We start from the raw sequence: 13,093 nt of genomic DNA on the forward strand, positions 1-13,093 counted from the left end.
AAATGTAGTAGTAATATTTTTTTCTTCTATCATAGGCAGGTCATGTCCACATAATTCTCTGCTGGTAAAACTAGTTGTTTAACTCGAAAATATAACAATTAAATTTGATTTATGGTTTTAAAGATATGTGATTTAGTTCAATACCAATTAATAATCAAGAAATATGAAGTATAAATGAAAGGAACAAGTAAAATCAAACCAGAATGTAGACCAGTCTCGACCTCGAGCCGAAGTGACCTCGAGATGGATCAAGAACAATAAAGCTAAAGGACAATTCTGATGAACAATGAGCGAAAAAGTAAGAGAGTATATTCTTTGTCAATGATTAGTTGATCTTTACAGATGATTGGGGTCCCCTTTGTATAATAGGGAAACCCTAAATAAGGTACATTTCTATTTGCAGTAAAGAATCTTATTGGGACAGTTGTCTAACCACCTAGTACGGATTCGTACAAAACTATTCCGGGATTTACTCCATGATCTTGGGGACGTGGCAGGAATCTTGCTCATTCTGTTGCAAATCCATAACGGCATTATCTCGAGGCCAATCACATTAGGCTCCGACATTCCTCGAACACTTGATTCTTCGAGCCTCGTACTTTGTCATTGAGCTCAATCTTGGTCCCTCGAGCTCGAACTCGATCCATTCCGAACTCGGGCTTAAGGCGACCCCTCGAGCCCGGGAAATCGGGCGTACCTGATTTCAACCGAATCTAAATTTTGACAGCAACAAATGCCGCAACAAAGTGCATTTATAACTTCGATCACATATAATTTTACGTTGTCCATACCAAGAATAAGAAGAACAATGGTCAGTGGTAAACAAAAGATTTGGAGTTACATTATAGACGCAGACGAGAATGATACCAACGAGTTAATTGGTTTTTTAATTTGTTCATTCTTTCTTTCATTCTATTGAGGTCCTTATCAATGGAGTAGTTTGACTGTTTGAGAATTGATAGTTATCCGTCTGGCATTCATTATTTTATTAGAGGCTGGCCTTTGAATGGCTTATAATGTCATTGCTTTTCTTTTCCTCCACAACTTATTGTCTGTCTTGCCTCAGAGACCCCTCCCCAATTTAACAAATATATTACTTAAAATGAAATTTAATCAATTTAACCTTTAACTCCAAACTGGCACAATGAAGACGAGCACAGAAAACAAAAACAAAAAATCTCGAGTTAGTCTTCTGTGTATCGACACTGTCGACCTACTATAAAATTAAAAGCTAACCTACTGTTGAATTAAAAGCTGTGATCGAGACAGACTCGTCTCTGAATACAGAACTAGTAAGCACAGGGGCGAATTATGTACAGGGAAGTAAGTCTATACAGAAACGCTTGGTGGGTTTGAAATTCTTTAAAAGGAGACTTTTTAATTGATACATGTATTTCCATGATGACAAAACTGTTCCAAGGAATAAGATTCACTTAAGAAAAAAAATGAGATTAATGTTTTGACTTTTGATAGCAAAAGCTTCTCGAGCACCATCTGGGAAAGCATGTTTTCTGAAAAATTTGACCGGCATATTTTGTAGTTGGACATCTGGAAACTAAATGATTAGTTACCATATTCACATGAAAGCATTCATACTGAGAGTACTGCAGTAGGTATCGACAGAAGCATTCTTAGCATCTAGTTAACATTAACTGTAAGGCCCAGATTTCAGTATACAACAGAATCAAACATCAAGTTTCACACTAGGCCCGAAATCAAGTGCCTTATCTACTTCACTAGCACCAAAAGCACAGCACCAAGAAGTGAAGGGAAAAAACTATCATCGTGAGTTCATAATCTTCGAATTTATAAACAGCCGGGTATTGAGTGTTGCTCCTCAAAAGAGGTTCAAGTTCTTTAGTGAGCCTGCAAAGGGTCAATTATAGTAAGATCAGCAGGTTATGTATACTAGCTACAAATGTGAAGACATCAAGGCTAGGTCTAAACCTGATCATTCAGAAGGATGAAGGGCCTATCGAAGAGTATCCAACAGCCTTGTGTTCTTTCAAAGTGCTGGCTAACCAGTCCAATCCCTCGTATAGGCCATCCCCTCTAAGAGCACATGTACCTTGTATATGCCATTTTCGGTTTTTAAGCTCATAGAGACCAAGGCCTTCACACACTTCCATTGGTGTCATTGCTCCTTTCTGGATGAAAAAGATATTCAAGATGATAAAAGTTCTACCCGATGCTAAAGGAAGGAAATGGCATGGGGATAAATGAAACTTCCAATTTCTTGCAACTACGTGACTACATTAAACATTTTTTTTTTAAAATGGTAAATGTTATAGAATTAGAATAGCACAAAGATTGTGCCTGTTTACTATCTATGCAGATCTCTACACACTATTAACAGGGTCTGTGAGTCATTTACAAAATCCATCTTACCACAATTTCTTGACACTCTATAGCTTTTAAGTGATAAAATGCTTGCTTTTAACAACACTTTTCTAGAAGCTCACTCAGCTACAAGAATCAGCATCCAGGCAGAGCCAAGCAATTCAATGACTATGGAGGTCGACTTTCTGAAGGTTTTATTGCAAAGACAGAAAGATAAGGAAAAAGAATGAGCTGTTTTTTTGGTGGAAACTGGAAAGCAAGAAAGAGAAATAACGGTGGTCGTGTGCACTTATTCATTGGAGACCATGTTACCATACTTTTGATTACCGGAGCTCACTGAGCAACTATCTACTGAGACAGATATAACTTTGGTTTCAATAATCAAGGATCAGAGTACAAGTGTAAGTCTGCTTAGCTTTAGGTAGAACCTATCTTATGAGATATGGACAATAGTTCGGTTTCACTAATCAAGGTATCAAGGAACAGTATATCATCCTCGTCGACATGAAATTTTAGTTATAACAAACTAAAGAGCAGAACATCTCAAAGCCCAGGACAATAAATCTGATAAGTTGCTCAATAACCTTTGAACCTTTATTTTCTATTAAAGACAAAAACGGTAACAGCATGTTCAACCTTTATTTTTTGGATTCATTTAGTAGCTTTAGCCTACTTTTTTCATTCAAAGACCAAGTAAAAAGAGCAAAATAGCAAATAAGCATTTGATTAAATTTTGAGGACGAGTAAACATATGGAACAAAAAGCAACTTACCATGTCCTGTTTGTTAGCAAAAATCAAGATGATTGCATTAAGCATGAATGGATCTTTGATGATGGCCTGAAAACACATTATCTTTTATAAGTAAAGCTTTTTTTTTATAAGGAAAACACATTATACAGGTCATTTAATTATGTCATCGACAAAGAAGCCTGGCTCATAAATTTAAGGTCTAGATAAACAACCTGAAATTCTTGTTTCGCCTTTCCAATCCTCTCTCGATCCAAAGAGTCGACAACATAAATCTGTATAACATAAACACTTAGCGAAGAGATATGGTATATAGTTTATAAAGGCAATTTCCAAACAAGAAATTAAAATACATAAACAAGAGAAGCGGTAAGTTTTGTCAATCATAAGGGATTGGGCAACAACAATGACCCAGTAAAATCCCACAAGTGGGGTCTGGGGAGGGTAGTGTGTACGCAGACTTTACCCCTACTCTGAGGGAGTGTAACGACCCGGCCGGTCATTTTGAGAATTAACGCCCCGATCCCCTATTAACAGTTTTTCCCGTGTTTGTTTCTACTATTGTGAGTTGCCGGGAAGTTTCGTTTTGAGTTTCGGAGTGTTTTGGGACACTTAGTCGCTAAATGAGAGCTTGAGCTTTAGAAGTTGGACCATAGTCAGAACAGTGTGAAGACGGCCTCGGAATAGATTCTGTCAATCCCGTTAGCTCTGTTAGGTGATTTCGGGCTTAAGGACATGTTCGGATTGTGTTTTGGAGGTTCGTAGCTTATTTAGGCTTGAAATGCCGAAAGTTGAATTTTTGAAGTTTCCGGATCGATAGTGAGATTTTGATATCGGGGTCGGAATCCGATTCTGAAAGTTGGAATAGCTCTATAGTGTTGAATGTGACTTGTGTGTAAAATTTGAGGTCAATCGGACATGTTTTGGTTGGTTTTGGCATCGGTTGTAGAATTCTTGAGATTTCAAGTTCATTAGGCTTGGATTGGAGGGTGAATCGTGGTTTTAGCATTGTTTGATGTGATTCGAGGGTTGGACTAAGTTCGTATGATGTTTTAGGATTGGTTGGCATGTTTGGTTGAGGTCCCGGGGGCCTCGGGTGTGTTTCGGATGCTCAACGTGTCATTTTTGGACATAGAGAAGTGGCAGATTTTCTGTTGTTGTGTTGCAGAGAAAACCTTCATCGCATTCGCGAGGGGTGTCTCGCGTTCGCGTAGAGCATCTGGGTGAGGCAGCTGAGTTGTGCTTCGCGTTCGCGAAGGTGTGGACCCTTTAGCCTTCACGACATGGTCCTGGCGTTCGCGTAGGGTCCGCTAGTGTAAGCTACGCGTTCGCGAGTAGACCCTCACGTTCGCGAAGGAGGAAAGCTGGCCAATGGATTTTTGTGCATCGCATTCGCGAAGAAGAACGCGTCTGGGCAGAATTTAAATTCCAAAATCGAGGGTTTGAGTTCATAACTCAAAAATTGGATTGAGAGCTCGGTAGGAGGCGAAATTTGGAGAGATTTTCGGAGGAAGTTTGTGGGTAATGATTTCTAACTCCTTTTTGCTTATAACTCATTAATCTAAACATGAATTTATCATCTAATTTCGAATTTGGGCTGAAAAATTGGAGGAAAATTGAGAAAAGTGCTTAGGCCTAATTTTGGGGTTTTGATCAAGATTTTGGTATCGCATTTGAGTGAATTTGGTATGGTTAGACTCGTAAGTGAATGGGTGTTCATAATTTGTGAGTTTTACCCGATTTCGAGACGTGGGCCCGGGGAGGATTTTTGGGCGTTTTTCTATTTTCTTACCTTAGCTTCGGTTCCTTTAGCTAAATTCATTGTTTGTAGTTTTTTTTGATGAAGTAAGTAATTATCATTAATAAAAGGCATCCAAAAGATGCAGAATACAAGGCCGCCAAAAGTTAGCTCCAGAACTATGTCTATGCTAGAATTAAAGAGCTAACAAAATCCAAAAAATTATCAACATTGTTTACAGGGGAATGAAAATGCCAGCTAAACAATCTAACTAAACATCTGGCCTTAAGAGTGTAAGTTGGAGTTGAGATCCCATCAAAGCATTTGCTATTCCTTTCAGTCCTGACAGTCCAAAAGATTACGAAAATGTAAAACGTAGTTTGTAGTTATATTTACATTATGACATTTATTTGATTAGATTTGGGCCACTCGGAGTTGGATACTCGCAACAAGAGCATGGTTTCGGGTTGATTTTGAGCTGGTTCGAGGTAAGTGGCTTGTCTAACCTTGTGTGGGGGAACTCCCCTTAGGATTTTGGTACTGTTGTTATATGAGTGCCGTGTACGTGAGGTGACGAGTGCATACACGTGCTAATTGTTGAAAAACCTCCGTTTTCATTAAGTAAATATCTGTGTTTTTCTTGTAATTGAGTAATACGTGTACTTGAAGCCTCCTGTTTAGCTTAGGAAAAACATGCTTATGTGACTTAATTGTCTTACCTGCTTTAACTGCTTACTTGGATTTTATGCAGCATGTTTAGAGTAGAAAATCCTGTTTATTCTTGAATAAAACTGTAGATTCTTTCTTGAGATTGTTGTGTGTTTACTTTGGGACTACGGGACGATATCCCGAGAGATCCCCTGCATGTTTACGTTGGGACTACGGATCGGTATTCCGGAAGATCCCCTTGCACATTTATATTTGAGACTACGGGACGACATCCCGGAAGATTTCCCCTGTACTGGATATTTACTTTGGGACTACGGATTGGTATTCCGGGAGATTCCTCTGCATATTTATGATTCGGACTACGGGATGATTTCCCGGGAGATCCTCTGCACATTTATGTTTGGGACTATGGGACGATATCCTGGAAGATCCCCTGTTGCTATCTCTGTGTACTGAGTTATATTCTTCTGTGATTTTAGTCTTTATCGACTGTTAGCATTTTAAATTATATTGTCACATCTCATATTGTTTTACCTTATTTTATATAGCTATAACCAGTAGGGCACTGACCTTCCTCGTCACTACTCGACCGAGGTTAGACTTGGCGCTTACTGGGTATACTCATGCCCTTTCCTGCACATATTTTTCGTGTGCAGATCCAGGTCCTTTAGATCAGCCGTTCTATCAGTGAGGCCTTTAGCTTTAAACTTCCTGTATTTACTTTTGATTATACATTCCGGAGTTAGAACACTATGTACTCTTTTATAGCTTGTGATTTCATGAGATTCCGAGTTTTGGGAGTTTGATTCAGTTTCGAGAGTATGTATTGCATATGTCGAGCGGCATTTTTAAACTCTTTTATTATGTATTTACCCATAACTTGCCCGTTTAGTATTTCATTTCCTTTTTCCGCAATTTGTTAGGCCTACATAGTCGTAGAGACTAGGTGTCGTCACGACAGTTCACGGAGGGAGAACTTGGGTCGTGACAGGGAGTAGAGAGGTTGTTCCGATAAACCCTCGGCTCAAGAAGACAAAAAGAGACAGTATATCAGTACCATCAACAGATTCCATAGAAATAATAACAGCATCATAAGAACCAGGAAATAGATGAAAAGCAAAAACAATATCAGAAAATAAGGCCCGACACTATGAAAAACGGAAGAGTAGCGTGAACACAACATTAACCACTAGCAGACTAAGACAAAATCCTATCAGACTAGCCTCACACTGGTACGAAGTAGAAATATACTCAACTACCTCCTAACCATGCTCGACCTCCACAACTTCCTATCAAGGGTCATGTCCTCGAAAATCTGAAGTCACGTCATGTCCTACCTGATCACCTCTCCCCAATACTTCTTAGGCCGCCCTATACCTCTTCTCGTACCCACAAAAGCCAACTGCTCAGACCTCCTTACCGGGCCATATGGGCTTCTCCTCTGTACGTGCCCGAACCATCTGAGCCTCGCTTCCCGCATCATGTCATCCATGGGAGCCACGCCCACCTTCTCCCGAATATCTTCATTCCTAATCTTCTCCATCCTAGTGTGCCTGCACATCCACCTCAACATCTTCATTTCTGCTACTTTCATCTTCTGGATATTTGAGTTCTTAACTAGCCAATATTCAGCCCCACACAACATGGCCGGTCTAACCACCGCTCTACAAAACTTACCTTTGAGTATCAGTGGCACTTTCTTGTCACACTGGACTCCAGATGCTAACCTTCATTTCATCCACCCCACCTCTATACGGTATGTGACATCCTCGTCAATCGCCCCATCCCCCTGGATAACCGACCCAAGGTACTTGAAACTGCCTCTCTTGGGGATGACCGGTGATTCAAGCCTCACGTTCATGCCCACTTCCCTCGGCTCGGCACTGAACTTGCACTCCAAGTATTACGTCTTAGTCCTGCTTAACTTGAAACCCTTAAACTCAAGGGCCTGTCTCCAAACCTCCAACCTCTCGTTAACGCCGCCTCACGTCTCATCAATTAGAACTATGTCATCAGCAGTGTTTGGAAAAGTGCGCGCTTCGTCGCTAAAAGCGCGAAGCGACAAAGCATCGCTTTTCTGTGCCTAAGGCGACGCGAACAGTTGAAGCGCACGCTTCAGAGGAAAAATCGACGAGGCGAGCAAAGCGACGAATCGATCACTTTTGTTCAAAAATCGCAGCTGGGCCTTTTTAAAAAAAAGGATTGGGTCTGTTTTTAATTTATACAAAACAAACCCCTAATTGCTGCGCGACATAACAGAAGCCAATTGCTGCGATTTTCTCTCTTCTTCATCGAAAAAATTAGGGTTTTGGGACAGAAAGTTTCTGCTTTCTTTTCTCTTCTTCATCGCAGCAGACCAGCACCAGTCCACAGCTCCAGTCGACCAGTCCAAGTAAATTTTCTTCTCCTTTCTTCTTCTCATTTTTTTTCTTTCTTTCTTTCTTCTTCTTGTTCTATTTTCTACTTCTTTTGCTTCGTCACTGACTCGCTGGAGTTCTGTCTTCTTTCTTCCTTATTCTTTCTTCTTCTGAGTTATGTCTTCTCTTTTTTTCTTCTTTCTGTCATTATTTATAATTTATATATTTTATATTTTTCAGTTTATTTGATTTTTTTAGTGTATATTTCAGTAATTAAAATTAATTATTATATATGTTATATTTTCAGTTTATGTGATTTTTTAAATGTTTATTTCATTTATATAATTAATTATTATATATATTATATGTATTTTCAGTTTATTGATTATGTTTTTTCTTATATCTTAATAGGGATATTAATATGAAGATAATAGAAGAATTCAAGATTTTGACAATCTTGAAGAAGAACAAGAAGAGTAGAAGAATAAGTTGTTGATTCTAGTAATTTAGTAGCTTTGATTTTGCTTGTCCTCCTATGGTTTGTGGATGATTTGGTGGTACCTAGTGGCTAGTACCTACTTTTAAGTATTTAAATTGAAGTTTTTGATTATTTATAATTTTATATTCTGTCTTTGCAAGGTTTACATTATGTTTTTAAGAACTGCGCTTCGCTTTTGAAGCGAGGCGAGGCCTTGTCACTTTTTTGCGCTTCGCGCTCTTAAAAACATTGCATCAGCAAATAACATACACCATGGCACCTTCCCTTAGATATGGTATGCCAGTGCGTCCATCACCAGGGCAACTAAGAACAGGCTGCGCGCAGATCCTTAGTATAACCCCATAACAACCGAAAAATGCTCCGAGTCGCCTCCCACTGTCCCAACCCGAGTCTTAGCTCCATCATACATGTCCTCAATCGCCCTAATGTAAGCAACCAACACACATTTAGCCTCTAGGCATCTCCAAAGAACCTCTCTAGGAACCTTGTCATACGCTTAATCATAAGGGATTGGGCCAATACGCTTAATAAAGCATGCTTATTCTGTATACCAAATTCAAACATTTGGATAAAAATATTCATATGTTTTCTTATTTGAAATATCCATCTCTTTTCATTCCCTTTTGTCCTTCTGCGTGGTCTGTGGAGGGGTGGGGCTCAGAAGGAAGGGACAAGACTTTAAATTCCTCTTTGCTTTTACGCAGTGTTACCTCTCAATGAAGAAAGGAAAATTCACTTTGGCCACAGGCATATATGTGATATTAGGGGTTAGATGCCACTGAATGCAAAGTAAAGAAATGATTTCCAGAAATAGAGTAGCAACCAAAGAATACAATCTATTTTCTTTAAAAAATAGAAAACAAAGAATAATAACGGGTGCAGTTACCAAGCCATCTGTGTTATTGAAGTAGTGCCTCCAGAGTGGCCTTAATTTCTCTTGTCCACCAACATCCCACACAGTAAAAATTACATTTTTGTACTGTACTTTTTCCACATTGAATCCTGCAAGACATGCATATACAATCATCTATTACAGTAGTTCCAGACACCCATAGACAAGTATTCACCTGGTGATGCAGGTCTTTTAGGGAATTTTTCTCCGAAAGCTTTAATGACGTTACAAGCAGGAAGAGTTTTCACATCAACGTTTTCAAACTTCCCTTATGCAAATATTATGTTGAGATAATAAGCAATAACATCAGAATTAGAAAAGCCATAACCTATTTTAAGTCACATAAGATAAGATCTGGGCTCCGAGATGTGACAACCAAAGTAATGTAAGAAAATGAAAAGGATTCCCCTAAGGAAGAAGAGATAAGTATGTGATCTATCCAAAAACAAAAAAAAAAGATGTCGAAAGTATGCCATGGAATCAAGTGTTGCACCTGATCACTGGGAGGCAGTTTGCAAGTAAAAAAGGAAGTCAATTAGATAGGAGAAGCAAGCTTTTTTAAGGTTCCATTAACTATTTTGGTTAGTACTGGGAACAATTTCCCACATAAGTTACTTCAAAAAGTAGTATGCACCAGCCACTCTTAGAAATTCATAATGAACTAACAATGACCAATAGAAAGTTATAAACTGGCGTCTCCTAAAAGCTTTTTCCCATCTTTTCTTTTGGATAAGCGGGGTGTCCAGGACACCACCTTGCACGCACCTCGACTAATCTAGTGGGCACCTGCTACCTCCCACTAGCACAGGTACCGGGTAGCTCTGTCAAACAACAAGAAACAAAAAAAGAAAGCAACACATGCTGACAATGACTTTACTACAAGCAGATTGGTTCAAGTTTTACAAAGACCAACTTCATAATTGGTCCCATACCACAGTAAGCAGAAGATAAAACAGACAGCATACCAATGGTAGGAACTGTTGATAGAACTTCTCCTATGTGCAGTTTGTATAATATAGTTGTTTTGCCAGCCGCATCAAGCCCAAGCATTACAACCTATCCCAGTTGAAATTAGAATCAGAGACAAGAAATAACAGTAGAGGGAAAAATGGAACAAGATAACAAGACATACGTATTATTCAAAAGTAACTACACATACAAGCAGAAAATCTAGGATCTACAGAACAGAGCTCCTGCAGGAAAATAATTCAAGATGAAACTGAGGTTGGTGAACATAGATAGCAATGGACGAACAATGAAAGCAAGTTCTTGAATTGTGGAAAATAAATGTTGCACTTTATAATCACTTATTACTTCTGCAGAAAATGAATTTTCTGCTATGAAAACCCGACCAACTTGCAGCAGTTGTTTGTTAAGGGAGAGCAATAATAGTTTGGAGGATGAGCCCCGGTTGCATATTCTGGTGTCTGCGGACAGAAAAAACAGGAGATGTTTTGATGGCATATCAGCTCCAAACTACACTGTGAAGGCTGATGTTTAGCAAATCTGTGTAGTTGGTGTGATCTTTCCCCCGTTAGTTTCCGTGGAACCTTTTGGACTTTGTTAGCTCCTTAACTATAGAATAGAGCTTTTGTTATAGAGCTAACATGGACTTTTATATTTATCTTTTCTTGTACTATTTGCATCTTCTTGATGCCTTTTATGAAATTCCTTACTTCATAAAAAAAATAGTCATTAGGGGAAGCAGACTGATTTGGCTCAAAGAAACTCTTATTCCCATACCTTCCAATGTTTCAACACATTGGGTGTTGCACCACGTGCCTAATACCCCAGGGAAGAAGATTTTATTTGATGATATTTCATATGTTCGGATGACACTTACCTTAAAGGAGAAATTAAGGATGCTGACTAGGATCATATCACCTTTGACATGGTGAAAGTGCCTATAAATTTATTGAGGGCCTTTTTAACCTCTCTGACTTTCAACTGGCTACCCGATCTACTTAAGGCCCTTCTTGAAGGGAAAATGGAAACTGAGATTTCAAGTTAGTTATTCCAATTTGCTAGCTGACATCTTGCATTGTTTTCTTCAACTGCACCTCAATCCCAACTAGTTTGGGTCGGGGATATGAATTCATTCTGGTACTAAGTAATTTATCTTTCAAACTACATTAGGTTTTCTCCAAATCTCACATTTATCTCTACACCAACATACAAGTCTCTGACCAAACTAAAAAGACTCTTGGATGTGAAGTGATGTATAATTTCTTCTCATTCCTTATACCTATTATCAATCACAACCTACATACGGATAGGTGGTTTTGGAAATCTCTAACTTGTTATTCCGAACGGACAATGTGCAGTTTTCTGTCTCAATGAAACTACTTTCATGATTCAAAGGAATTAATTTATCACTTAACTATATGCATTACCAAAACCATGTTAAGTACTAGGTACAACAGTGCATTCAATCAACGTCAGAAAGGAAGCAGCCTTGAAGAAGCATACTAGCTGCAGTAAGTGCACAACAGATATTACTAATATTAGTGGGGTTAAAAGATTGTATTCCATATTAGTTTAGATGTATTCAGGATTTGTAGCGTTGGAGAAATAGAAACATAGCAGGCTGAAATTGTAGAAATTTTAGCTCTTCTGTATTCCTGACAGGCATAGGAGGAGCAAAGGACCAGACCCTGTTTACAGATTAATACCGCCTTCGTATTATTTTATTTAGTAAAATTCTACCTTTCATCAGAGAAAATATTACTGACATGGGTCTGCTGCAGAAGAAAAAATTTCCAATCAATAATTCTAACTAGCAAATAACGTAAAAAATGGATCATACATAACAATACTTGTCATAAATTCGTCCAATATCCCTTACCAACAGATACTTAATTATGTTTGTAGACATGTAATTTTTGACCCTCCCCGAAACTTTACAATGTTAAGGTGCCTTTAATCGTTTTCATGTGCTTTCAAAGATAAGTTTCTTTCTCATTCAATCTTCAAAAAAAAAAAAAAAGGAGAAGAAGATCGAGTTAAAATAAGAGATCAACTCAAAACAGTTTTCCAACTCATACACAAAGAAAATGTTGTACTGGTGTATTCTGTGTTGTGGTGGCTAAATGCTAATTCAATTAAGGCAGTCCAAAAAATACAGACGGAATACAAATTTGTTGAAGGCTCAGCACAACTCAGCTTATTACAGTTAGTCCTCAATAACCTCAAACATGTTTCATATAACACTGGAAATCTGGAAGCATATGAAAGCCCATCTTGCAAACGAGCTAAGAACAAGTGCTGAAAGCTTAAATTGGCAAATAAAGTACGCAAATTCACAAAAAGCGCTACAGAAAAAGAGCAATCGATAGATCATATTATAATGGACAAAATAATAGGAGAAGGACTAGTCCAGGATTGTTATACCCTCATCTCAGAATTTCCGAAGAAGGTATCGAAGAGCTTGCGAAAGGCTTGTCCCATTTTAGCTCGCCTTTCTCTTCTTCTTCTTCTCTCTCTCTCCAAAAGCAAATCAGATGAAACTGGAGAGTGAGGCGTCAAGAATCGATGCCACGAAAGCTATTTCACCTAAAAATATATTTTGATGATCTGATAATAAAGCAGCTTGTTAGTTGGATGATCGAATTTGAGAAACAGAGAGAAGGTTGCGTTGTTTTTCCTGCTGGCAACTTCTCTGAGTTGTCTTTTATTTGCTTTTTTTTTCTCTTTTTCTTTTTGCTTTTCCCCTTTTCCCCTTTCCTTGTACTTACCAATGTTTAAGTAACACATCATAATTGACTTTTATTTGTCCCTCTTTTTTATTTCCCTTTCTTTGTTTCCAGAAGAATTGCCACTCGAATCAAGTCGCCTCACAATATATAGTACT

At 38.4% G+C, this 13,093-nt stretch overlaps 1 protein-coding gene across 1 annotated transcript; it reads right to left on the reverse strand.

The window, feature by feature from the left end:
• Positions 1-1,630: 1,630 nt before the first annotated feature.
• Positions 1,631-12,888, reverse strand: LOC107805428 (uncharacterized). The gene is made up of 7 exons (XM_016629502.2): positions 12,634-12,888; positions 10,209-10,299; positions 9,238-9,353; positions 3,304-3,363; positions 3,113-3,178; positions 1,948-2,147; positions 1,631-1,866 (listed from the first exon to the last, which is right to left on the reverse strand). The coding sequence occupies exons 1-6, from the start codon at positions 12,688-12,690 to the stop codon at positions 1,956-1,958; spliced, it is 582 nt and encodes a 193-aa protein (XP_016484988.1). The 5' UTR covers positions 12,691-12,888; the 3' UTR covers positions 1,631-1,866; positions 1,948-1,955.
• Between the last annotated feature and the right edge of the window lie 205 nt (positions 12,889-13,093).

The sequence above is a fragment of the Nicotiana tabacum genome, chromosome 6, assembly GCF_000715075.1.
Source record: "Nicotiana tabacum cultivar K326 chromosome 6, ASM71507v2, whole genome shotgun sequence".
NCBI lineage: Eukaryota > Viridiplantae > Streptophyta > Magnoliopsida > Solanales > Solanaceae > Nicotiana > Nicotiana tabacum.

What these genes read in the sequence shown, in the direction of transcription:
- LOC107805428 (XM_016629502.2), bottom strand. Translation starts at nt 12,690, where the DNA reads ATGGGACAAGCCTTTCGCAAGCTCTTCGATACCTTCTTCGGAAATTCT. An exon ending in ATCAACAGTTCCTACCATTG is followed by an intron (nt 9,354 to 10,208) that starts GTATGCTGTCTG and finishes CATGTCTTGCAG; the next exon opens with GATTCAATGTGGAAAAAGTA. An exon ending in TCAATAACACAGATGGCTTG is followed by an intron (nt 3,364 to 9,237) that starts GTAACTGCACCC and finishes TATGTTATACAG; the next exon opens with ATTTATGTTGTCGACTCTTT.